The sequence below is a fragment of the Octopus sinensis genome, linkage group LG5 (assembly GCF_006345805.1).
Source record: "Octopus sinensis linkage group LG5, ASM634580v1, whole genome shotgun sequence".
NCBI classification, from domain to species: Eukaryota; Metazoa; Mollusca; class Cephalopoda; order Octopoda; family Octopodidae; genus Octopus; species Octopus sinensis.
In genome coordinates, this window is record NC_043001.1 from 45,830,968 (window position 1) to 45,858,711 (window position 27,744).

At 37.6% G+C, this 27,744-nt stretch overlaps 2 protein-coding genes across 8 annotated transcripts in view; one reads left to right on the top strand and one right to left on the bottom strand.

Annotated features, from left to right (window-relative positions):
- The window catches only part of LOC115211580 (probable E3 ubiquitin-protein ligase HERC4), a 112,161-nt gene extending 90,277 nt beyond the window's left edge, over positions 1–21,884 (bottom strand). Inside the window, exon 1 of the mRNA XM_036503387.1 lies at positions 21,764–21,884. The gene's annotated coding sequence lies outside the window, so the exon portion shown is untranslated. The remainder of the gene's footprint in view (positions 1–21,763) is intronic.
- Positions 1–27,744, top strand: part of LOC115211581 — a 44,841-nt gene that overhangs the window by 2,408 nt on the left and 14,689 nt on the right. The window contains exons 1-2 of one of the 7 annotated variants that reach the window (XM_029780135.2): positions 12,997–13,131; positions 24,803–25,018. The exons of 1 other annotated variant lie outside the window; for it this stretch is intronic. Coding sequence is in view for 1 of the 6 variants with exons in the window: in XM_036503390.1 (XP_036359283.1) it covers positions 23,328–23,332 (5 nt within the window). In the remaining 5 variants the exon portion in view is untranslated. Of the gene's footprint in view, positions 1–12,990; positions 13,132–22,001; positions 22,135–22,764; positions 23,333–24,790; positions 25,019–27,744 lie in introns of those variants that run through there. 5 more of the 7 variants (XM_036503391.1, XM_029780137.2, XM_029780139.2 and 2 more) reach the window with 5 other exon arrangements.

A 27,744-nucleotide genomic window follows, 5' to 3' on the forward strand; every position in this document is an offset into this window, starting at 1 on the left:
TTTCAAACAAGGAGCCAGTGGTTAAAAGCGTCATTACCCTTTGTATTAGCATAAAGATTTGTTATTCAAATCCAGTTTTAGAACTATGTACAGATTAAGAAAAAAACACCTGACGACGACCAGACAGCAAACTGATATATATATAGTGTAATTATTTTTAAAAAGATGAAGATTAATAATCTGATCGTATTAACAATAATTCATCTTAGACATTAAGAAAGAAAAGAACAAGTGAATTATGATTGTATTACTTTCTTTTTCTTAACCAAAGAATAATTAATTCCACCTCCACATACCATGGACAGAGTATAGTGTGTTTCTAAAACAAAACATCAAAATATGAGAATTAAAAACAAGACAAAAGGATAAGCCAGAGAATATTGTCTTTTCGTTATCACCTATTTATTTTTAGAGGAGTAGCGTCAATGAGTAATTAACCTCAGTGATTTATTTTTTTAATATGCTAATTTTCTACTAGTGATTCCCTTACAGTTCTTTTCACAAATATAACGATGTATATTTTTTCCATCGTGGAGGTCAAATAAAGTCGAAATATATCCAAAGTTGTTTCTCAATTTGCCAAAACAATGAAAATAATATTAATTTGTTTGGCTGATATTTGCAGACAACATGTTGCTACTTGGTTTATCAGAAGGTGATCTCCAGCATACACGGTTTGTTGCTGAGTGCTGCAAAGCAAGGATGAAAATTAGTGTTGCAAAGACAGACATTTGTCCTCTTAAAAAAGTCTTCCCAATGAACTCTACATACTAGTGGAACATCATGTGGAGAAGTTTAAGCATCTTAGGGCCATATTAAGTGATGAGAAGCAGGAAGCTGAATTTAAAGCTAAAAGTGCAGGTGTTGGTACAGTAATGTGCCAAAATCCAGCATTCAATCTTCAGAAGAGGAAAAGTTGGTAAAAAAGGCCAAATCTTCTATTTTCAATTTTGTTTTTTGTGCCTATTCTCACCTATAGTCAAAACTGTTGGGTAAATACAATGGGTAATGTCCAAAAGAATACAATTGCAAATACAATGGGTAATGACCAAAAGAGTACAATTGCAAATACAATGGGTAATGTCCAAAAGAGTACAATTGCAAATACAAACAGCTGCAATGAAGTTCCTCCAAAGGATCTGTGGAGTAACGTTACTCAACAGGGTGCATAGCTCAGAGATCAGGGAGTCTCTTTAGAACAAGTCACTACCTTTCCACATTCAGAGGTCACAGATCCAGTACTATGAACATGTGGTTAGAATTTTGAAGGAAGCAATTGTAAGACAGATTCTTTAAGCTGGGCCAACTGGCAGGAAACCTAAGGACAGACTAAGAATGAGATGGTTGGGTAATGTCCATAGTCTCAGTTGGTCATGCTTAAGAATCCAGCCAGAAAGTCTAATGGCAGTTGCTCTTGATAGGACTATGTGGTAGAAGTACCTGCAGACTCTACCCCAGCAACCCTCTTAAGAATAGTGGACAGAGAAGAAGGATGGATCTCAGTACATTAAATATGTTAACACAAACAGTGGTATGATCATACCTTCTACCAATGTTCTAAGTCTGTTGGCAAAAGAAAATGAAAAAGGGAGAGAAAGAGAGAGAGAAGTAACTCACCTATCAGAGGAGATCTGACCTGGATAGATTTAACACAGGGGAACACTTAAAAGCATGTAAAAACCAGTTAAGATGTTATATAGATTAAGTCTACAACCCAGAGACAGAAAATCGCTGTATTTCACACACAAAAAAAGAGAGGAAATAAGTGTGTGTGTGTGTTTGTATGCATGTATGTATATATATTTGTATAAATAATTTATACCATATTAACATCTAATCTCCTCCATTTATAAAAAATATGATTGAATTTGTTGAACTTCATTCTATAACTTAAATCATATACTTAATATACTTATATTTGTATAAAAATATATATAGATACATGTGAATGTGCTTGGCTTAAGTGGTTAGCGTATTCAGCTCACAGTCGTAAGCTGATTAATGGCAGTGTGTTGTGTCCTTGAGCAAGACTTTTATTTCATGTTGCTCTAGTCCACTTAGCTGGAAAAATGAGTTGTACCTGTATTTCAAAGGACCAACCTTGTCAAATTCTGTGTCATGCTGAATCTCTTTTAGAACTACATTAAGGGTAAACATGTTTGTGGTGTGCTCAGCCACTTGCTTGTTGATTTTTATGAACAGGCTGTTCCATTGATTGGATCAACTGGAACCCTTGTTGTAACCAATGGAGTTCCATGCACATGTAATAAATATATGTATGTATATGTATATACACTCACGCATATATATATCACGGTTTCAGCCAGACTATCTGATGTTGTTATACACCACTGGTCTCAATGTGTTTTGTACTGTTCAAGTATGTATATATATATATATATATATATATATATATATATAAATAAGGCAATTAGAAGCATGAAGACAGGGAAAGCCCCAGGCCCATCAGGTATCACTGCAGAGATGCTCAAAATATCTGGTAGTGTCGGCTATAGCCTAGTCACCTGTATAGTTAATCAGGTGATACATGAAGGAGTCATACCCAATGACTGGTGTAGCAGCATAATAGTCAACTGCTACAAAGGTAAAGGTGATGCCCTAGATACAAATAATTACAGAGGTATCAAGCTGTTGGATCAGGTGATGAAGGTTACAGAGAGGGTCATAAGCCAACTAATTAGAGAGAGAGTTAGTTTAGATGAGATGCAGTTTGGTTTCGTGCCAGGGAAAAGTACCACTGATGCTATATTCCTGGTAAGGCAGCTGCAGGAGAAATACCTAGCCAAAGATAAGGCCCTGTATCTGGCTTTTGTTGACATGGAGAAAGCCTTCGACACGGTCCCCCGATCCCTCATATGGTGGTCAATGAGGAAACTAGGAATAGAAGAATGGTTAGTGAGAGCTGTGCAAGCCATGTACAGGGACGCTGCTAGTAAGGTGAGGGTTGGAAATGAGTACAGTGAAGAATTCCGGGTAGAGGTAGGGGTCCACCAAGGCTCAGTCCTCAGCCCCCTCCTATTTATCATAGTCCTCCAGGCAATAACGGAGGAATTCAAGACAGGATGCCCCTGGGAGCTCCTCTATGCTGATGACCTTGCTCTAATTGCTGAGTCATTATCAGAACTGGAGAAGAAGTTTCAGGTGTGGAAGCATGGTTTAGAATCGAAGGGCCTTAGAGTCAACCTAGCTAAAACCAAAGTCCTAATAAGTAGGAAGGTAGACAAATCACAAACGCCTTCAGGTAGATGGCCCTGCTCGATCTGTAGAAAAGGTGTAGGTAGAAACTCTATAAGATGCACCAAGTGTAAGCTATGGACACATAAGAGGTGCAGCAATGTCATAGGAAGGCTAACTAGGAAGATGGTTTTTGTATGTGGCAGATGCTCAGGAGCATTAACCTCTGAAAATCTGCAGAAAACAACTTCCGTCACTTTCCAGGGGGAAAAACTAGAAGTAGTTGATAGCTTCCGTTATCTTGGTGACCAAGTCAGTAGTGGGGGTGGGTGTGCTGAAAGTGTAACGGCTAGAGTAAGAATAGCCTGGGCAAAGTTTAGGGAGCTCTTACCTCTGTTGGTGACTAAAGGCCTCTTGCTCAGAGTAAAAGGCAGACTGTATGATGCATGTGTACGAACAGCCATGCTACATGGCAGTGAAACATGGGCCGTGACTGCTGAGGACATGCGTAAGCTCGCGAGAAATGAAGCTAGTATGCTCCGTTGGATGTGTAATGTCAGTGTTCATAGTCGACAGAGTGTAAGTACCTTGAGAGAAAAGTTGGACCTAAGAGGAATCAGATGTTGTGTGCAAGAGAGACGATTGCGCTGGTATGGTCATGTGGTGAGAATGGATGAAGATAGGTGTGTGAAAAAGTGCCACACCCTGGCAGTTGAGGGGACCTGTGGAAGAGGTAGACCCAGGAAAACCTGGGTCGAGGTGGTGAAGCACGACCTTCGAACTCTAGGTCTCACCAAGGAAATGACCAGAGACCGAGACCTATGGAAGTATGCTGTGCGTGAGAAGACCCGGCAAGACCAGTGAGAACAATCAAATCAAATCATATATCAGAAAGCAGGGGTTAAGTGACCCATCCGTTCGTGTCCGCTGTCAGCCTCGTCTGGCACCCGTGCCGGTGATACGTAAAAGCACCATTCGCTCATGGCCGTTTGCCAGCTCTGCCTGGCCCCGTGTCGGTGGCACGTAAAAGCACCATCCGTTCGTGTTCGTTGCCAGCCTCGCCTGGCCCCGTGCCGGTGACACGTAAAAGCACCGTCCGTTCGTGGCCGTTTGCCAGCTCTGTCTGGCTCCGTGTCAGTGGCACGTAAAAGTACCATCCGTTCGTGGCCATTTGCCAGCTCTGTCTGGCCCCGTGTCGGTGGCACGTAAAAGCACCATCCGTCCGCGTCCGTTGCCAGCCTCGGCTGGCCCCCGTGCCGGTGACACGTAAAAGCACCGTCCGCTTGTGGCCGGTTGCCAGCTCTGTCTGGCCCCGTGTCGGTGGCACGTAAAAGCACCATCCGTTCGTGTCCGTCGCCAGCATCGCCTGGCCCCATGCCGGTGACACGTAAAAGCACCATCCGTTCGTGGCCGTTCGCCAGCTCTGTCTGGCACCTGTGCAGGTGGCACGTAAAAAACACCCACTACACTCGTGGAGTGGTTGGCGTTAGGAAGGGCATCCAGCCGTAGAAACACTGCCAGATCTGACTGGGCCTGACGGAGCCTTCCAGCTTCACAGACCCCAGTTGACCCGTCCAATCCATGCTAGCATGGAAAGTGGACGCTAAACGATGATGATGATGATGATGATATAAAATAAATGCGCCCTTTTAAAGCCTAGCTAGGCTCAAGGGCCCAGTTTCCTGGTTTCAATGGTGTATGTGTTCCCCAGCTGGACGGGACGCCAGTCCATCACAGCATTACTCATTTTTGCCAGCTGAGTGGACTGGAGCAATGTGAAATGTAGTGTTTTGCTCAAGAACACAACATGTTGCTTGGTCCAGGAATCAAAACCACAATCTTACGTTCATGATACTGACACCCTAACCACTAAGCCACGCGCCTACACACACACACATATATATATAATATATATATATATATAAAATGGACTCTCCCATTGTTAGATGATGTATGAGGGTTCAACAATTTCTTACAAAACAACCACACAGATGATTTGTTTATAGTGATCAAATGTTTGTGTAGACATAATCTCACTCTCTCCGTCATATTGCCATTACCTGTACAGGTACAACTGGGTGCTGCATGTCATATATTGAAATGATCGCAGAGCAACATGAAACAATACCACATTGATGAATGGATCATTTATTTTAATAGAATCGGTAGTGTTAATGCAGTACCAATGGTTTCATGCAAAGTATTTACAATTTTTCAATAATAATATTGGCATAGCACTGACAAAGTACAAATGTGTTGGTAGAAAAACTGGAATCACATGTTATATACAAGAAGGAAAACTGTGCTGGTATAGACAAGTGATGTGTATAGGTATTGACTTTATAAAGACGTGTCAATCACATAATGTGGATAGAGCTTGTGGAAGAGGGAGATCCAAGAAAACATTGGTTGAAGTGAAGGTTGAATTTATGATCAACCTTATGTAGCTGATGATAAAAGAGTTGGGTGACCAACAATATGCGATGCTTGAAAAGACCTGTTTGATGAAATTCAGCAGTTATTATGTATGTATATATATATATATATATAATATATATATATATACTAGCAGAGATACCTAGGCCTTGCTCAGAATTAAAATAGAATAGATTTTTATTGCTTTACTTGTTTCAGTCATGCGACTGTGGCAATGCTGGAGCACCGCTGTTGGTTAAAGAAATCAACCACAGGATTTATTCCTTGTAAGCCTAGTACTCATTCTGTTAGTGTCTTTTACCAAACCGCTAAGTTACAGGAATGTAAACACAGCAACATCAGTTGTCAAGCAATGGTGGGTGTACAAACACAAGACAGGTACACACATACACAAATATACACACACACACACACACATATATATATATATATATGACAGTCTTCTTTCAGTTCCCGAGTACGAAATCCACTCATAAGGTTTTGGTCGGCCTGAGGCTACAATAAGCAAATATATATATGCTTTCGGTGTGAATGGTTTTATTATATGGTGCCATATTTTACAATCCTGTAAATAATAATAATGGTATTTTTATATAAGCTTAAAGCTTATGCCATTCACAGTGCAATGACTAAGGAAAATAGTCTAATAACAAGGCATATAAGCCCTCGACAGAAAAAAAGAAGGCTTTCCCATCCGTGTGGGACGTGAACCTACATCCTTTTGTTAACATGACTAAGTGTGTTACCTTTACACATGGATGGGAAAGCCTTCTTTTTTTCTGTCGAAGTCTTATATGCCCCTTTATTAGACTATTTACCTTAGTCATTGCATGGTGAATGCCATAAACTTTAAGCTTATATAAAAATACCATTATTATTATTTACAGGATTGTAAAATACGGTGTTGTATAACAAAACCATTTGCACTGAAAGCATATAAATACATATATATATATATATATATATATATATATACACACACACACATATATATATCCGTATATATATATATATATATATATATGTATATAGGTGGATGGGTTATTTCCCTTGGAAGCTTAAAATAATTACGCCCACTGTTCAACTGCACCCAAATGTTATTCTTCCCGCCGTTTACTTGAATATTTTTTTGAAACCTCCCCAGACATATAAGCAATGTGCGTGTGAACTTTAAGAAAAATCGGTCGAGCTGTTTTGGCGCAAAATGAGGACATACCGATACACACACACACACATTTTCATTTTTAATAAGTAAGATATATATATATTTATTTATTTATATATACATGCATACATGAAATGCATTCAAAAAGTATCCAACTTTATTTTTCCTGCCAAAACAAATGGCATGCGAGCAAAATCCTTTTTTGTGAGCAGTGGATGCTACCATTCCTGCACATGCATGAATATTTTCACACCAGTAAGCCATGTCAATTTGTGGCTGTTAATCCTAGAGTACAGATCTGCAGTGTGTATGTGTGGACAAGGGTGAAGAGGTGGTAGGGAAGAGTAGGTGGTGACTGACAGTACAGAAAGGGGTGAAGAGCAGCAGAATAGCAATAATGACAAAAAAAGCACCCAGTATATTCTATAAAGTTGTTGGCATTAGGAAAGACATTGAGCCATAGAAACCATGGCAATGAATATAGTGAAGAATTCCGGGTAGAAGTAGGGGTCCACCAAGGTTCAGCTCTCCTAAATCATTCAAGCTTCCAAGGGAAATAACCCATCCACCTATATATATGTATTCACATTATATAAGTATGTATATGTATATACACTCACTCATATATAGTAGAAAAGGAATTTTTAACTCCTATTTCTAAATTCGGTATGTGGTGAAGCAATTAGCTAACCCCTAATTGTAATTATGTTTATAATTATAGAATATTTGTGTAATTTTACCTAAAGAGGTTATTTTAATGTACTGATCTACTTGGTAAAATTATTAATTAATTTTACCCTTTTATTATTAATATTGAAATTATGATTTACTCCCTGATTGAAAACTGCAGTTTCTGTGGGATCACTTGTAACATACATGTGAGTACAAGGGACAAATATGTATTCACATTCGGCTGTGTATATTTTGAAAGTGTTGGTTGGATATCCTTTGTGTGATGATGCTTGATTGTGCGTGTATTTAACCCAAGCACTTTCAAATTTTATATTTGAAATGCTACACTGATAATGAGAAATAAGTAAGTAAATATACTTTAATCTCGAAATGCCTATATGGCTAATTGGAGTTGTGTGGATTCATTATTTTTCTTTTTGCCTACATAAAAAATGTGTTACTGTCTGGGAGATTCTTACGGTAGGAATTTTTAACTCCTATTTCTAAATTCGATATGTGGTGAAGCAATTAGCTGAACCCTAATTATAATTATGTTTATAATTATAGAATATTTATGTAATTTCACTTGAAAAAAGGTTATTTTAACATACCGATCTACTTGGTAAAATTATAAATTAATTTTACCCTTTTATTATTATTAATATATATATATATATAAAACACGGAAACCTTCTTTTCAGGTGCTGAATAACATCTCCCCTTCCCATACCTCATCCCACATTCATTTCCCAGTTTTTAGAGTTGGCACTGTTAATGTACGCACATTGAAATGAAGGTCTAATGAGATTGTATAGATGCTTGAATGGAGATATGTTGCTGTTTGCTGGAGGAGCTTCACAGGCAAGGCACATAGGTATAAAATCTTCTGGGAAGGTAACAGTGATAGAGTAGGGGGTGTAGGCAAACTCCTTGCAGAGAAATGGGTAGATAAGGTCATAAAGGTAGTCAGGGTATGCGATAGAGTGCTTAAACTCAGGTTAGTCATGCAGAATAGTATAGCTACAATTATCTCTGCCTACACCCCACATGTGGGCCTACCAAATGATCAGAAGGACCACTTTTATGCTATCCTTCATCAGGCTACCTTAAAGACGAGTGGCAATGACCTCATCTTTGTGGCTGGAGATTTTAATGGGCATGTTAGATGGCAATCTGTTATCTTCCATGGTGTTCATGGGGACCATGGAATTGGTTCCTGAAACGAAGAGGGAACTAGGCTACAGGAGTTCTTTGATTCAAGCAACCTATTAATTTGCAACACCAATTTCAGGAAGCCAGACAGCCACCTGATAACCTATCAATCAGGCGACTCTGCCAGCCTGATTGATTTCATCCTCACCAGACAGCAGGATGCATGTTTGCTCTTAAATGCAAAGACCCTCCCTGGTGAAGAATGTACCTCCAGCATAGGCTAGTCATTAGTGACTTTAGAATCGAGGCCAGAAGGATGCCAAGAAGCAGACTAATCCAGAGAAGAAGGAGATTTAGGGACATCTTCACTTAATGAGAGAGAGGAGGAGCCACAGACTTGTGACATAGAGGGTAAGTGGAAATTCCTATGTGACAGCTTACTGAGCACCACATACCAAATCTGTGGCTAGTGCAAAGTCCCTTTCAGACCTATGGTAACGTGGTGGTGGAATTATATGGTAGACAAGGCCATTAGAGCAAAGAAACAGACCTGGAAAACCTGGAAGAGTGGGAGCAGCAGGAACTGTACCAGATAGTCAGTAGGGAGGCTGGGAGACAGGTATATATAGCCAAAGGAGAAGCAGAAAAGAAGTCTGTGAATGTTCAGTGAAGTGAGGACCAAACAACTAAAGTATTTCGGATTGCAAGACAGTGTATTAGAGAAAACTGTGATGTTAGAGGAGAGAAATGTGTTTGCATAGATGATGGTGCACTTACTTTTAATCATTCTTCAAAGAAATAGGCTTGGAGATGCCATTATGAAAGGCTGCTGAATGTGGAGAATGAATGGGAGAAAAAAATCCTGCTAGATGTTGACCCAATCGAGGGACCAGCTACCTGAATCAACAGCACCCTGGCAGATAAAGCAATTAAGGATAAAAAGTCAGAAAAGCTCCCAGCCTATCAGGAATCACTGCTGAGATGCTTAAAATATCTGGTGGTGTGGGTTATAGTCTAGTCATCCGTATTGTAAATCAAGTAGTTCACGAAGGAGCCATACCCAATGACTGGCATAGCAGCACCATAGTCAACTGCTACAAAAGTAAAGGTGATGTTTTAGATAGAAATAGCTACAGGGCTATCAAACTGATGGATCAGGTGATGAAGGTCCCGGAGAGGGTTATAGCCCAACTAATTATTGAGTGACTCTGCTTAAATGAGATGCAGTTCAGTTTTGTGCCAGGCAGAAGCACCACTGATACTATATTTCTGGTAAGGCAACTGCAGGAGAAATACCTAGCCAAAGATAAACCCATATACTTGGCTTTTGTTGACTTGGAGAAAGCCTTCGACAGGGTCTCCTAATCCCTTATCTTGTGGGTGGTGTGGAAACTAGGGATAGATGAGTGGTTAATAAGAGCCATACAGAGATGCTGTCAGTAAGGTAAGGTTGGCAACAAGTATAGCGAAGAATTCTGGGTAGAAATAGGGGTTCACCAAAGATCAGTCCCCTCTTATTCATCATAGTCCTCCAGGCAATAACAGAGGAATTCAAAACAGACTGCCCCTGGGAGCTCCTCTATGCTGATGACCTTGTTCTCATAGCTGAATCACTACCAGAACTAGAGAAGAAATTTCAGGTGCGGAAGGTAAGTTAAGAATTGAAAGGCCTTAGAGTTAATGTTGCAAAAACCAAAGTCCAAGTAAGTAGGAAGGCGAACAAACCACAAATCCCTTCAGGTAGATAGCCCTGCTCGATCTGTAGAAAAGGTGTAGGTAGAGACTCCATAAGATGTACCCAGTGTAAGCTATGGAAGCATAAGAGGTGCAGCAACATCAAAGGAAGGTTAACCAGGATGATAGCTTTTGTGTGCGGCAGATGCACAGGGGCAATAAACACTGAAGATGCTCAGAAAACAGATTCCATCACATGCCAGGGAGAGAAACTAGAAGTAGTTGATAGCTTCTGCTACCTAGGTGACGAAGTCTGTGGTGGAGGTGGATACTCTGAGAGAATAAGAATAGTCTGGGCAAAGTTCAGAAAGCTCCTACGTCTAACGGTGACAAAAGGCCTCTCGCTCAGAGTGAAGGGTAGATTGTACAATGCATGTGTGCATACTGCCATGCTACATTGCAGTGAAATATGGGCTGTGACTGTTGAGGACATAGGCTTGAAATAAATGAAGCTAGTATGTTGGACATAAGAAGCATCAAATGTGGTGGGCAAGAGAGACGACTGTGTTGGTATGGTCATGTGCTGCATCTGGATGAGGAGAGCTGTGTGAAGAAGTGTCACTCCCTAACAGTGGAAGATATGGGATGAGGTGGTGAAGCACAGCCTTCAAACGTTAGGTCTCATAGAGGCAATGTCAAGAGACTGAGACCTCTGGAGACACGCTGTGATTGAAAAGACCTGGCAAGTAAAGTGAGATTACAGACATAAGCCTATACCAGTGTCGCATAACCAGCCTATTTAAAAAATACCATTGAATTGTCAGGTGACATGTCATGCTTGAGGAGATCTATTGAGTAAGTAAAATCAAAAATCAAAATGGAAATTGTAGTTGTGGCCGATGCCAGTGCCACCTGACTGGCTCCCATGCTGGTGACATGCAATAAGCACCATTCATGCATGGGTCATTGCTAGTGCTACCTGACCAGCTCCCTGTGCTGGTGGCACGTAAAAAAGCACCATCCAAATGTGGTTGATGCCAGCCTGTCCCTCGCTCTGACTGGCTCCTGTGCCAGTAGCATGTAAAAAGCACCCAGCTGTAGAAACCTTCCCAGACCAGATTGGAACCTGGTGTAGCCTCCTGGCTTGCCAGTTCCCAGTCAAACTGTCCAATCCATGCCAGTATGGAAAAGGGATGTTAAACAATGATGATGATAATGACACACACACACACATATATATATTCAAACACCATCACTGAGTATCCTGTCATTGCCAGGAAATTTTCACAACAGAATGCCTTGGTGGGCTTTCTGAATTGCACAATCATATAAGTTGGATTTTCTATTTTGCTGGTGAATTTTTTACATTCCCTCTTACTCATACCTTTGCAAATGATGGAGGGAAGGTTTTCATGAAAAAAATCCTTGCAAATTTATGAATCCCCAGTTCCAGACTGATTTTGTCCAAGAAAACAATTTTGAAAATGTATAAATATTTTGGAACCCTGTCCATTCAGTACTGATTTTGGCTAATGTTTTTTTTTTTTGCACTATGCCCTTAAAAACCTCAGGAGAAGCCTTGGAGGTTAAAAAAGAATATTATATATAAAAAAAGCATATCGCTCATGCTGAGTCTGTGTGTGTGTTTGTCAGTGAGTGTGTATGGATGTATGAAATAAATTTCATTAGGTTGATAAATCGATTCTTTTCTTTTCTGTCAGTAAATATGACTTTCCTTTATATGCACACACACACGCATATTTTAAAACTATAATTAAAAAAATTTTCAATAAGAAGCTGAAATTTTAGGATTTATTATTTTTTTTTATCACGTTATCCTTTTATGATGTTTTCAGTTTGAACGGCAGTTTTTTTAAATAATTTCCACGTAACTAAACACTTTTAAACTTCGTATACTGGTAGAATGTGTTTATAAAACATCTTTTTCTCTTGGCTTTATTGAGAAAATTCTATAGTTTGTAAGATATTTGTTTTTTTTCTTCAATTTCAACCAATCACTGACGTCTATTGAGGTAAAAAAAAACATTCTGTGCCGTATGAATATGTCCCTCGTTTAAGAAACAGATTGGGTTTATTTACATTTGTGAAGAAAAAAAGATACCCTTCCCCCACCCCTAACTACCCTAACCCTAAAACAGATTGAAATGCAATAGATTGATACTAGGGTCATAATTATGGGTGACAATTTCATATGACACCGCTAGAAAAAACTGCCGTTCAAACCGAAAAGATCCAAAAAAAAAAGGGACAAAATCGGTCAGGAAGTGGAGGATTCATAAAAAAGTTCCCCCTACCCCAACCATTTGCAAGAGTGCAGGGGAAAAAATTGGAAAATCCCCGCCAAAAAGGAGAAAATCTAACTTGTGTGGGCGTGCTATTCTGAAAGTTGGCTACAGGATATTACTCGGCAATGACAGGATACTCAGCTGTCTTTGTGTGTGTATTCTTCCTTTTCTTGAGATGGTAGTGTGTGAAGGGAAATTTACTGCTATTTCTGGCAGAGTGAGCGAGGATGATATCTAGTTTTTAGTTGGAATAATTTTTTAAAGGAAGGTTGTTTAAGTCTCGTTAATAACGTATGTTTGTATGTGTGTGTATTTCAAAGTCCCCCCAGTGTGACGTATAATCGACAAAAATAACACAATGCTTTCAGTTTTGGAAAAGTCTTTTTTTCCTGTGTGCGAGTTGTGGGAATTTCCAACTGATCGTCCGTGTTGTAATAACTAAACAAACAAAGCATTGATTAACGAAAGTTAGTGTGATTTGTGTTGTTCAGAAGCTGTGCTAAAGTACTTTTTCTTGTGAGCTGCTGAAAAGTAAGTTACGTATAACAAACTTAAATGGGATCTTGTTAACTTTCAACCAACTCAAATTCTCATCCACAGTGTAGCTAAAGCGAATAACTCGATTGGTTCAAGTTACATAACTTTAAATGCTTGTAATTTCTTTTTTTCAGTAATTTCTAGAAAAATGAACACGAAAATTCGGAGCGAATTACCGTAATCTGTCGATAAATTACGGTTTTTAACATGTGGCTATAGAGACGTTATGGGGGAATTGAACTGCTGACTATGAGGCTTCACTGAAGTATCCGATGATGCTTAGGAGGGTGCCTAGTTATTCTAGAGCTTCGACTACGCCATCATCCTCGTAATGATTCACTGTTTTGAGGAGTTTTAGATTTCTTTTTTTTTTTAATTTAGAAAATAACACCACATCCTTTCGGGGTCGATTAAATAAGTACCAGTTACGCACTGAGGTCGAAATAGTCGACTTAATCCGTTTGTCTGTCCTTGTTTGTCCCCCCTGTGTGTAGCCCCTTGAGGGCAGTAAAGAAATAAGTATTTCGTTTGTCTTTACATTCTGAGTTCAAATTCCGCCGAGGTCGACTTTGCCTTTCAAACTTTTGGGATCGATAAATTAAGTACCAGTTACGTACCGAGGTCGATCTAATCGATTGGCCCCCCTCCTAAAAAATTTCGGGCCTTGTGCATAGAGTAGAAAAGAATATTTTCAAAGTAAGAAAAGAAAAGAGCTTTCACTTTTTGCTTGGAAGTTGGAATTCTCAACCAATGAAAACAAATGACTCAAGAGACTCCTGTATACACTTAGTTGTAAAATTAGAGGGTGGACTTTAAAAATCTGAAGGATAAAATGAAGAGATCTCGGATGCCTTTACAGGAATTGATTTGATTTAACATCTACATTGGTACAGAACTTATGTGTTTATCTAAACTAAATAAGTGGGAGATAACATGTATAAAAAGATGTTCTTAAGGGTTAAAGAACTAGAGTATTGAATAAGAATATGTTTACTTATTAGTAATTGTAAAACTTCCATTTCCACCGGCTTTTTCTTTAGTCTTCAAGAGAAAGCTTTCACCTTCATTTACTTCGCAGCCAACTCCACACTGCACACATTTTGTTTTAGGCAAATCTCTTACAGTTTTATCCCTGCACCCTTCCAGGTATACAACCTTGCATACAATCATAGCTAAGTGCAAGAGTACCTTCACTGGCTTCAAACCAACAAAGCCACCAGTCATGAAAGTGTCTTTCAAATGCCTTCAAGCATTGCATCCAAGAGTTAGCCCTTATATTCTCCAAAATTTGCAAGGTATACCTACACAAGTGTGGCCCCTGTGACTGTGTTTCTCATAACTTCCAGAAAAATGGATATTTTTTTAATGAAAGTTTCTATAAATGCGTTTCAGATGATATAGATTCCGATTACATTTGTGAATTTTTGAAAAACATTTTTCCATGGGTGGGGAGAAGAATTTAGGTAAATTCACACAAGTCAGCTTTGTTTCCTCATAACATACAGAAAAATGAAGATCTTTTAATGAAATTTTCTACAAATACCTATCAGATAATGTAGATTACCATTATATAAGACATATGAAGTGTTTAGGTGGTGCCCTCAGAGAAAATTAATGTTGAAGACTGAATTCCCTAATTACCGACTAGTCAACAAAAATCGCTCATAAACTGACTCAAAAACAAAAGTATTTGCATAAATGCTTTCTACTTACAGCCTATTCTTGGTGACCCATTTGCTGTTATAATCATTATCATTTAGCATCTGTTTTCAATGCTGGCATGGGTTGGACAGTTTGACTGAAAACTGGTAAGCTGCACCAGGTTCCAGTTTGATTAGGCATGGTTTTAACAGCTGGATGCCCTTCCTAATGTCAACCACTCCAAAAATGTAGTAAGTGCTTTTTATGTGCCAGTTATATAACACTGGTATTGGCCATGACTACAATCTCACTTGTCTTGACAAGTCTTCTCAAGCACATTTGAATGGTGCTTTTTATGTACCAGTTATGTGGAGAAAATCCCTGGAGAAGGACATCATGCTCAGAATGGTCAGTGGCAAGGGGAGGCTGACCAAGAACCCACTGGCTTGACACCATCAAGAGTGACACAGGAATGGCCATAGCCAATCTGAAAGAAGTGACCCAGGATGAAACTGGCTGGAGAACACTGATCCATCGAGTAACCGAGAGTCGACTTTGACTGAACGGATAGATGCAACGCTGGCATCAGCCATGACTATGATTTCACTTGGCTTGACGATTCTTCTCAAGCATGGCATATCACCAAAGATTTCCATCACTTGTCATTGCCTCTGTGAGGCCCAACGTTCGACAGTCATGCTTCACCACCTCATCCCATGTCTTTCTAGGTTTACCTCTTTCACAGGTTCCCTCTACTGCTAGAGTATGATGCTTCTTCACACAGCTGTCCTCATCCATATACAACACATTACCATACCAGTGTAGTTGTCTCTCTTGCACATCACATCTGATGCCTCTTATGTCCAACTTTTTTCTCAAGACGCTTACACTCTGTATGTATGCACACTGACATTACACATCCAGTGAAGCAGACTAGCTTCATTTCTTTCAAGCCTACACATGCTCTTGTTGGTCACAGCCCATGTTTCACTGCCATGTAGCATGGCTGTTCGTACACAGGCATTATACAATCTGCCTTTCACTCTGAGAGAGAAGCCTTTTGTTACCAACAGAGGTAGGAGCTCTCTGAACTTTACCCAGCCTATTCTTATTCTAGCAGCTATGCTCTCAGAACATTCATCCCAGCTACTGACTTGGTCACCTACATAATGGAAGTTCTCAACTACTTCTAGTTTTTCCCCTTGGCATTTGATGGAGTCTATTTTCTGTACATTTTTAGTGTTAATTGTACCTGTGCACCTTCCACACACAAAAATTATTTTCCCTGTTAACCTTCCTTTGATATTGCTGCATTTCTTATGTGTCCATAGCTTACACTGGGTACATCTTATGGAGTTTCATATCATCTTTATTGTACCTTATCTTTTATTTACAATCCTTCATTCACTTGTTTATGACAGTCGACCATCTTGTCCCTTTGTTGGACCTTTAAAATCCTTTAAGTTGATAAGAGATTCTGTCTCTTTTTCCCTTTTCCCTTTCCCTTTTTTTTTTCTCCCTTTGTATTTCTCTTCCTGTCCTTCCTCTATTTCAATCCCTTAAACAAGTCCATTAGTTTATTATTACCATGTATGTTTACCCTGAAATAGCATTCTCTATTCACTCTCTCAGCTGATACCAAAATGGGAGGGTCAATATGCATTATGTATTTATGTGAAAAATCCTAAATGTTAAATTTTACTCTTAATTCACCTGAAGAAAACAATGTTTTTACACTATATAATTTTTTTGTTCATTAGTAAAAAGCACGTCTGAAATAGCTGTAGTGAACCTCAACCCATTTGTGTTATTGTTTATACTTCACCACACTCAGAACCTTCCTTGGATAGATCATGAGTCTATAGTTGACTGTGGAATATGTGCTGGAGTGTACTCTTGTGTGACTTTGTGTATTTGTGAATGGAGGGACAAATTCATATTAACTTTAGTAAGCATGTGTGTATCTGTACACATTGTTAATGCATAGGTGTGCTATCCCTGACACTACTTTTGTTATTTAAATACTTTGATTCTATTGGATCCTGAAAATTTATATATATATATTCTTTACTCTTTTACTTGTTTCAGTCATTTGATTGCGGCCATGCTGGACTTAATCTTTGGAAGCCTAGTACTTATTCTATCAGTCTCTTTTGCTGAACTGCTAAGTTACGGGGGACGTAAACACACCACCATTGGTTGTCAACTGATTTTGGGGGGACAAACACAGACACACAAACTTATACACACACATATATATATATATATATATATATGTATATATATATATATATATATATATATATATATATATATATATACATATAGACAATGGGCTTCTTTCAGTTTCCGTTTACCAAATCCACTCACAAGGCTTTGGTCGGCCCAAGGCTATAGTAGAAGACACTTGCCCAAAGTGCCATGCAGTGGGAACGAACCCAGAACCATGTGGTTGGTAAGCAAGCTACTTACCACACAGCCACTCCTGCACCTATACATATACATAATACATATATATATATATATATATATATATATATATAAAATCATCACCACTGTTGTTTAACGTCTGCTTTCCATGCTAGCATGGGTTGACTGAGAACTGGCAAGCTGGGAGGCTGCACTAGGCTCCAATCTGACTTGGCAAGGCTTCTACAGTTGGATGCCCTTCCTAACACCAGCCACTCAGAGTGTAGAGGGTGCTTTTTATGTGCCACCGGCACAGGAGCCAGTCAAGTGGCACTGGCAATCGGCCACATTTGAATGGTGCTTTTTACGTGTCACCAGCATGGACGCCAGTCAGGTAGCACTGGCATCAGCCACGACTACAATTTCACTCGGTTTAACAGGTCTTCACAAGTATGGCATATCTCCAAAGGTCTCAATGTTTGATGGTTGTGCTCCACCACCTCATATATATATATATTTATTTGCTGCCCCTCTTAGTCTTGCAAGCTACACAGCAACTTCAATAGTGTTGGCTGCATGAACAAAGCACCCTGTATGCACTGCAAAGTCATTGGCATTAGGAAGGGCATTGAGTTGCAGAAACCATGCAAATACTGGAGTATGATGCAATCATTGGACCATCTTGGATTCTGTGAAACCATCTAATTGAAGCAAGTATAGAACATAGACATTCAATGACAATGATGTTTTATCTATCTACCTATCTATCTGTCTCTCTCTCATCATCATCGTTTAACGTCCGCTTTCCATGCTAGCATGGGTTGGACGATTTGACTGAGGTCTGGCAAACCAGATGGCTGCACCAGACTCCAATCTGATCTGGCAGGGTTTCTACAGCTGGATGCCCTTCCTAATGCCAACCTCACCAAGAGTGTAGTGGGTGCTATTACGTACCACTGGCACAGAGGGCCAGTCAGGTGGTACAAGCAATGACCACGATCAAATGGTGTTTTTTATGGCAACGACCTCGCTTGAATGTTTTTTCACGTGCCACCAGTGCCAGTAAGGTGACGCAGGTAACAATCACAATCTCTCTATATATATATCTTCTATCTTTTACTTGTTTCAGCCATTATGACTGTGGCCATGCTGTGGTACCGCCTTGAAAGTTTTAGATGAACAAATCAACCCCAGGGCTTATTTTTTAAAGCCTAGTACTTATTCCATTCTACTCTAGGCACAAGGCCTGATATTTTTGGGGGAGGGGGCCAGTCGATTAGATTGACCCCAGTATGCAACTGGTACTTAATTTATCAACCCCGAAAGGATGAAAAGCAAAGTCGATCTCAGCGGAATTTGAACTCAGAACGTAAAGACAGACGAAATAACACTAAGCATTCGCCCGGCGTGCTAACGTTTCTGCCAGCTCGCCACCTTAAGCCTAGTACTTATTCTATCAGTCTCATTTATGTGTGTGTGTTTGTTTTTATGTCAATATAAAAAGAATTTAACATTAAACTGAAGGATTACTCAATACTTTGTCAGAGAGTACATATTTATTGATAGTTTCAAGTAAAAGGTTGACAGTGACTTTGAAATTTCAGCTTGCTTGCTATTATCAGACTGGTGATGGTGAGCACTCCATACCTTTATCTGTGTATATATAATGTAAATATATATGTATGTGTGTGTGTGTGTATATATATATATGTATATTACTCAAAGAAATTCCAACTTTGTCTGATTTTCACGTTTTATTTACAATCTTATAATAATATAATATAATATAATGAAATGATAGAATATTAAATGTCCATTCTGATTAAACTAGTACTTTCATGAACCTGAAGATTGTATAGTTTAATGCATGAATGTACTAGTTTAATCAGAATGGACATTTAATATTCTATCATTTCATTATATTATATTATTATAAGATTGTAAATAAAACGTGAAAATCAGACAAAGCTGCAATTTCTTTGAGTAATATATTCTTCTATATACAATCATACACACCCATGTATGTTTATGTTTGTATGTATATATATATATATATATATATATATATATATATATATATATATTTATTTATATGAAAAAATAAGGTATTCAGAGACCTTATTTTTTCTAATATATAATATCTATACATCACCTCCAAAAGCACCCACTACACTCTCAGAGTGGTTGGCATTAGGAAGGGCATCCAGCTGTAGAAACTGCCAGATCAGATTGAAATCTGGTGCAGCCATCTGGTTTGCCAGATGTCAGTCAAATCGTTCAACCCATACTAGCATGGAAAGCGGACGTTAAACGATGATGATGGTGATATATATATATATAGATATATGTATATATATATATATGTATGTATGTAGTGGCTGTGTGGTAAGATGCTTGCTTCACAACATGGTTTTGGGTTCAGTCCCACTGCATGTGATACATTGGACAAGCGTCTTTTACTATAGGCAAAGCCTTGTGAGTGAAAGAAGCTCTGCGCATATTTATGTGTGGATCCACCACCGCTTGACAACCGGTGTTGGTGTACTTATGTCCTTGTAACTTAACGGTTCGACAAGAGACCGATAAGTACCAGGCTTTAAAAAAAAAAATTATTAGGGTCAATAAGTTCGACCAAAATTCTTCAAGGCGATACCCCATCATGGCCGCAGTCTAATGACTGACGTAAGTAAAAGAATATAAAGGGGGTGGGCTAGAATGAATAAGATTTACTGACTTTGAGAGAAAAAATTTTTCTCCAAATGTTTCCTACCTTACAAAAACTCTAAGCAAATGACCATTAAATGCGTGAAAACACTATAACATATTCATAACACTATTTCATAAAATTAAATACCCCCGTTCTCTTTGAGCATATAAACGACAAGTTTAGCTGGGGCAAAATGAGTAAGGCATGATAAGGTAAATCTGCCTCTTCAATTCTTCAGAATTACATTTGAAAAAAAGACTCATACACATCAATATCCATCTTTAAGCATCGTTAAGATCAGAAATGCAACAAAAATTTTAAATATCTATGTCAAATGAAAGAGATGAAATTCCACGAAATCTAAGAACTCAGCTTAAAATATTCTCTAGCTTCTTCGCGATCTACCGGAATGGACTCTTTTCTTGATATATTTTACGCACCATGCATTCAAAGGGAAGAAATTATTAACATTAGTCATTACTCATTCTGCCCCAATTTAGACACATTTTTTGAAAATTAGTAAATAAAACATTGCAGTGGGAAAAGATTGACTTGGAATCCAAAAAAAAAAGAAAAGGATATTGATTGTTAAGCATCAAAACTTATCCAGATATTTTATTAGCAACTTCAATTGCAATCGGTTCAAAGTCGAGGAAAAAATTTCTTGAAAAAGTACCTGCCATTTGACTATGTTTCAAACTCTCAACTCTAACTATGCTGGCTGACTTTAAAACCCCAATGATGATGCAATATAATGATTTCGAGCTTGTAGAAAGTGATGAAAAATCAGAAATTACTCATTCCCCACCACTTTCTCTCTCTCGGATCTTTTCGGTTTGAACGGCAGTTTTTTCTAGCGGTGTCATATATGAAATTGTCACCCATAATTATGACCCTAGTATCGATCTATTGCATTTCAATCTGTTTTAGGGTTAAGGGTGGGGGGAAGGGTATATTTTTTTTCTTCACAAATGTAAATAAACCCAATCTGTTTCTTAAACGAGGGACATATTCATACAGCACAGAATGTTTTTTTTTTTATCTCAATAGACGTCAGTGATTGGTTGAAATTGCAGAAATTGAAAAAAAAACAACAAATATTTTACAAACTATAGAATTTTCTCAATAAAGCCAAGAGAAAAAGATGTTTTATAAACACATTCTATCAGTATACGAAGTTTAAAATATTTTAGTTACCTAGAAATTATGTTAAAAACTGCCGTTCAAACCGAAAAGATCCTCTCTCTCTCTCTCTCTCTATATATATATATATATATATATATATATATATATGTGTGTGTGTGTGTGTGTTTGGCATTTATTTTCATTAATTTGCTAGAGTATTCTACAATAGGTTGACAGTATTAGATAAATGGGGGGTTAGTTAGCTACATCTCTAGTCAGATCGATGATTTTCTTAGCGAAGTATATTAAATGAAAAAAACGTTCTATTTTCACAGCCCTAGTTTCGTAGCGAAAGTTTTCGTTCGTTAAAACAAGTGGGGGAGAGTAATAGAAATAAATATACTAAGAGGTGACACATACTCTCACTTTTGGAATTAACACTTATTCGAGGAAAATAAAGCCATTAAAATTCAGATGTGATTAATATTATGGAAAAAATGAAATAGAGTTCCGATATTGAATGCATTTCCAAGAAAAAGATGATCAATGAAAGCGATAAATTCAGTTTCTCAAACGAAACGGAATTTACTAAGGTTATTTTCAAGACAATGAAGTTTTTTGGTGTGATGTTACGCCTAGAAATTTCATCGGGAAACCTGAACAGAAATCCCAATATCATATTTGAATTTTACCGGAAATTTTGTTATACATAATTAATATGATTAAGAAAATTTATATAAATACCTTTTATTATTAACGTTATTAATTCTCCGAGAAATTCAAGATCATCTATTTTATCACAGGATGAAGGAGCTGCAATACTTTGCTTAGATTTCTACCAAAAATTCGAAAATTACAACTTAAAGTCTATGGAATTCGAAAAACATATCACGTGACTGATGCGGTTAGTTACCAAATAACAAATGATTGACTTATTAACTCTACACTGTACGATATTATCTCCAAGAATTAGCTAACCGCTCGTCTTTAAAATAGTTGTCTGCTCGATATTGACAGTGGTGGATAGGTAGAATCCTTAGGATGGTGGGCAAATGCTATGCAGTGTCATCTCGAATTCGACTATGCTTTTCATTTCTTTGGGATTGATAAAAAAGGTAATGGTTGGAAATTGAAACATACTGCTTAAAAGTTTTTGCAAAACAAAAAGCTGCTGGGTAAAGTAAAAGCGCCGCGTTATTTCTGTTCAGTTCTACGTGATGTAGGCATTCTTTCGGTTTGACTGTCTAAAATGAAAAATATTTATTTCTTCTCGTGCGCAGACAGACGTTTGTGTGTGTGTTAATATATGTAAGTGTTCCTATAAAATAGTGTCGGAAATTATCTAGTGCATCCAAAGCTGTGGTTTCATTGGTTTTATGCATCGTAAGTTTCTGAATAAAAAGTTCTCCCACCCCACCACCTACAAAAATTAACGATAGTTTTAATATTTACTTATAAATGGATTTCTGATATCCACCAAACGATTTTATTTTACTGATTCCATTCCTTGTATTGCAGTCATGCTAGGGTAGTGTCCAAGAGGGTTTTTTTCTTTTGCTTATATTGATCCTAGTATGCATTCTATCAATCTTTGTCCATTGATCTGCAATTTTCGGATACACCACGATAAATACACTCTCAGATATATGTGTGTATAGTTCACAGTTTCTACGTATCATATTCTACTCCTAATGCATTAGTTAAGTGAAAGTAACAGAAGATATTATTTGAGGTATTACACGGTGAGATTGAATGATGAACTAAAAGATCCTGCAGTTGGGAATTGGTTTAGAGAAATTTTGACACATTTGATGACTGTTAGGAGAAAGATGTAGACATCTGTAGCATAGATGACAACTGGGAATTTCAATGCAATAACTTGCTTGAGGTAATGTGTTGATGAAATGATACAGTTGATAGGGCAATAAAGGCTAAAGACAAATTTGAAAAACTGGAAGGTAAGAAAGATGGTGGGGACCATTATCAAATGGCTAAGCAGCTAGGCAACTGATATCCTAGGCTAAGGGTGAGATAGAAAGGAAAAGATTTGTGCATGTCATGCAACATAAAAATCAGAAGCACGAAATGCTCAGAACTGCGAGGTAGTGGGTGAAAAGGAACAGGGACGTCATTGATAAGAAACGTATCTGGAATGCCAACAATATGTAGAACGAAAAACTAGCATGGAAGTGGTAAAGAGGGTATACATTATGCTGACGCCACAGAGGGACTGGCAATTCAAGTTGAAAGCAGCAAGGTAGATAAAGTGAAAGACAACAAAAGAGACAGTTGCAGAAGTGTTCAAAATATGTGGTGAGTTGAAAATATTATCACCTGGATAATCAATCAAGTTATGCAGGAATGTGTCATACCCAATGACTGGCATAGTGACATTATCACAAAGGCAAAGGAGATGCGCATAACTTCCCTAATCATAGCCCTTAATTGGAGCCATCCTTGATCCTAAAGAGTAGCTACTACCTCCATACAATATTCCTCCTATGAATGTTTGTCTAGCTTCCTAAGTGCCATCGTCTCTTTATATACCATTGTTTAAAATACAGTTGCTAATTAACTAACAGTATATGACATGTCTAAGGTGGCGAGCTGGCAGAATTGTCAGCACGCTCGGCAAAATGTTTAGTGGCATTTCATCCGTCTTTACGTTCTGAATTCAAATTCCGCCGAGGTCAACGTCGCTTTTCATCCTTTTGGGGTCGATAAAACAAGTATCTGTTGAACACTGAAGTCAATGTAATCAACTTAGCCCCTCCACTTAAATTGCTGGCCTTCTGCCAAAAATTGAAACCAATATATGGCATGTCTGATGATTACACAACTTACATGATTTAATCACTTGTATGTGAAGTTACAGAAGTTTTTGTTTCTTGAGCATTTTCCTGACTTTTCGTTACTTATCAAATGATTAATTGCTGCTTAATAAATGTTTAATATATATAACTGCACCCATTTAGACACTATTTATTATTATTTATATATATTTTTATTTGATAGTTAAACATGCTGAACGATAAATGGAACTTTATTAAGCATCGACCAACGTCCAAGTAGTGGTTTAGTGATCACATGACAAACACGTAAAGATAGCCAGTCTGCTCTTAAGATACAGTTTGTTAAAGAGGAAATCTTATATATTTCAGATTTATTTTACAAAAATACAATTATTCTCTTTCAATTATTGACTACATAAACCGCCAATCGTATTTAAAAAAAGTATAAACTTTATTCTGTTACGAGATAATATACAATATATTAATATAAAAAGATTCATGTTTTCTACAAGTTGGCTATCTTTCGTTTGTTTATATAAACAAAACTTAGAAACTACCTATAAATCTATTTCTTTACTACCCACAAGGGGTTAAACACAGAGGGGACAAACAAGGACAGACAAACGGATTAAGTCGATTACATCGATCCCAGTGCGTAACTGGTGCTTAATTTATCGACCCCGAAAGGATGAAAGGCAAAGTCGACCTCGGCGGAATTTGAACTCAGAATGTAACGGCAGACGAAATACAGCTACGCATTTCGCCCGGCGGGCTAACAGTTCTGCCAGCTCAAATCTATAAAAATCGAGACTAAGCAGTGGTTTTCGTAGTGTTACAAAATTAAGCTTTTATGCGTATATATTTCGCTCTAGCTCTTTTATAATGTAAACCCCAAGTTCCTGATTTAGATCTAATTTTAATAATGTAGCTCAGACACCTCCCATCCATACGAAATACGTAAATTATAAAATGCTTTCAGTATTGTTTTCAGTTTGTCAATTGCGCTCATTGGTTAAGTCCACCTCCGGGACAACACGGAAAGGACCACAGAAAAACGACATACTACATACGCCCAATTTGCAATTGAATCATTTTACACAGCTGCCTGCCGAGAAAAGTTAAAGTGAGTCAATTACCATTTTATAGTATACAGGCGTACCTCAACATATTTCTGAAAGACAAGCGACTTAACCAAAAAGAAAAAAATGTAACTTGAAAAAACATTTAAAAAATTATATTCACTTAGTTTTTCATATGTTCACACATCTTGTATTTACCTTTCCGCTTCAGTATGAGTTTTAGGTATTTCTATTTTTATTTTTATGCTTTTAAATATGTTTGCTGAGACCGACGTAAAGTCAAATAAATCGACTGAAGTTGAAGTGTAATTTTTCCGTTGACTTCTTTAAAAAATGATGTCGAAAAAGATGTAACTCGAAATTACGTAAATTGAGGTATGCGTGTATTTTATAAGCTTGGAATTTTTGTAGACATTTGGGGGAATCCAACATGTTTCTGTGTGATCCCTACTGTCTTGACCTGGAGGTCGTTGTTTATGTATATATTTGACAACTTTACCAACTTTTTTTTTATAAATGTTCCATTTGTCAAATAGAGGATGCGAAAGAATATTTGGATCTATAATGCAGTAAAGGGAAAGAAAAACAAACGAAACAAAACATCAATTGATGTTTTGACCCGGAAATGAAAATAACAAAAAACAAAAGAACGAAAGTATTGGAATGGGTGTAAACAATATGTAGGAAACAAATATAAAAAAAATGCGCGTAAAGCAACGAGAGGGAGGGGAGAGGACTTCGGAAAATTCACAAGATCCGAGCTTTTTCCCTCATAACTTTTAGGAAAATGAGGCTTTTTCATTGAAATTTTATAGAAATACCATTCAAACGACATATATTACGATTAAAGAAATTTGTGGGGAAAATCTTTTCCAAGGGGGTGAGGAGAGGACTTCGGAAAATTCACAAAATCCTAGTTTTACCCTCATAACTTTTAGGAAAATGGGATTTTTTCTTTATATAAATACTTTGAAATGGCATACATTATAACTATAAAGTAAGTTGTGGGGAAAATCTTGAGGTGGAGAGAGGACTTCGGAAAATTCCCAAGATCCGAATTTTTCCTCATTATATTCCGAAATCACATTCAACTTTCTACAGATACCTTAGTGTAGTACAACTACACTACGTAGTGCTTATTTCTACCCACTTTCAATAATTTTTAATGTTTTGGCTTCAAATTTTATTTCATTTTCAATCATTTTTATGCTTTTTTAACCCTTCGTCGTTATTCTCATTCACTTGTTATTACTTTCTCTCTCTATCTCTATCTATCTGTATATATATACATACATACATATATAGACACACACATATATATATACAGTTATGAGGGAAAAACTCGAGATTTTTGTGAATTTTCATAAAGGTCAAATGTAGACCACGTGCTATTTGTTTATATTCCTGAACAAGATCGTCGCTTTCCGTAAAAAAAATTCATTTATTTACTAATTTGTGTGTAGGGGTGGGGGTGAATCTTTTGAAGCCGGCGTAAAAGCAAAAGAGACAAAACGATTGGATCAGAGAAGTTATTTTTTGAAGTTGGTGTGACGGAAGAATTGATGTGTGTGTGTTTGATGGTGTGGGCAAGACAAAGTGTGGTGTGTATGTGAAGTTGTTTTGTTAGTGTGTGTGAAGAGAAAGAGAGAGAGAGTTCGAGGATCTTTTCCTTTTGAACGGCAGTTTTCAACACAATTTCTAGTTAACTAAACACTTTTAAACTTCGTATACTGGTAGAATGTGTCAAAATAAAACATTTTTTTCTCTTGGCTTTCTTGAGAAAATTGTAATTTCTAAGTTTAACGTAGTTTAATTTTTCGAATTTTAACCAATCCTATGGCCTCTATTGAGCTAAAATCATTTCCTGCGTCTAAAACAGACAACATCCTGTCACTAACTCTAACCCTCACCCTAACCCTAAATTTTAGCCTTTCGTTTTTTTTTTCTTAATTGTTAAATCAATTTAATTGTTACGCGTGTGTCTAAAATTATTCGTTTTGTTTTTGTTTTGAGTTTTTGTTTTCGTTTTAGCCTTTCGTTTTTTTTTTCTTAATTGTTATCCTTAAATTAATTTAACAATTAAGAAAAAAAAAAACGAAAGGCTAAAATTTAGGGTTTGGGTTAGTGACAGGATGTTGTCTGTTTTAGACGCAGCAAATGATTTCAGCTCAATAGAGGCCATAGAATTGGTTAAAATTCGAAAAATTAAACTACGTTAAACTTACAAATTACAATTTTCTCAAGAAAGCCAAGAGAAAAAAATGTTTTATTTTGACACATTCTACCAGTATACGAAGTTTAAAAGTGTTTAGTTAACTAGAAATTGTGTTGAAAGCTGCCGTTCAAAAAGAAAAGATCAGAGGTCGATATAACAGGTACTACCTCCACCCCATAGCAGTTGGTTATACTTTGCGATGGCTTACAACAAAAGTGTGCCTGTCCTCAGTTTCTAACTACCTGTCCGAGAAATTTTCTCCTGTTCAGCTAGGAGTGGGTACTAAGCTAGGTTGTGAGGCTGCTGCTCATGCCACCACGGCTTTCACCAACTTGCCCTTTCAGTTCTCAAAGGTCATCCTCAAACTAGACCTTAAGAATGGTTTTAACTCCATCGGTTGAGACATGATCCTCTGCACAGTAAGGGAAAATTCCCCACCACTTTATCACTTTGCTTGGCAAGTTTATCGAGAGCTTTGGTGACCACCTCATCCCATCTGTCTCTGGAGTCCAACAGGGTTATGCACTCAGTTCTTTCATATTCATATTGGGTATTGATGATGTTAAGAATTTGGGAACCGACCTAGACCTAAATGTCTGGTACATCAATGGTGCTTGTTGCAACAGCGAGGATGATCGA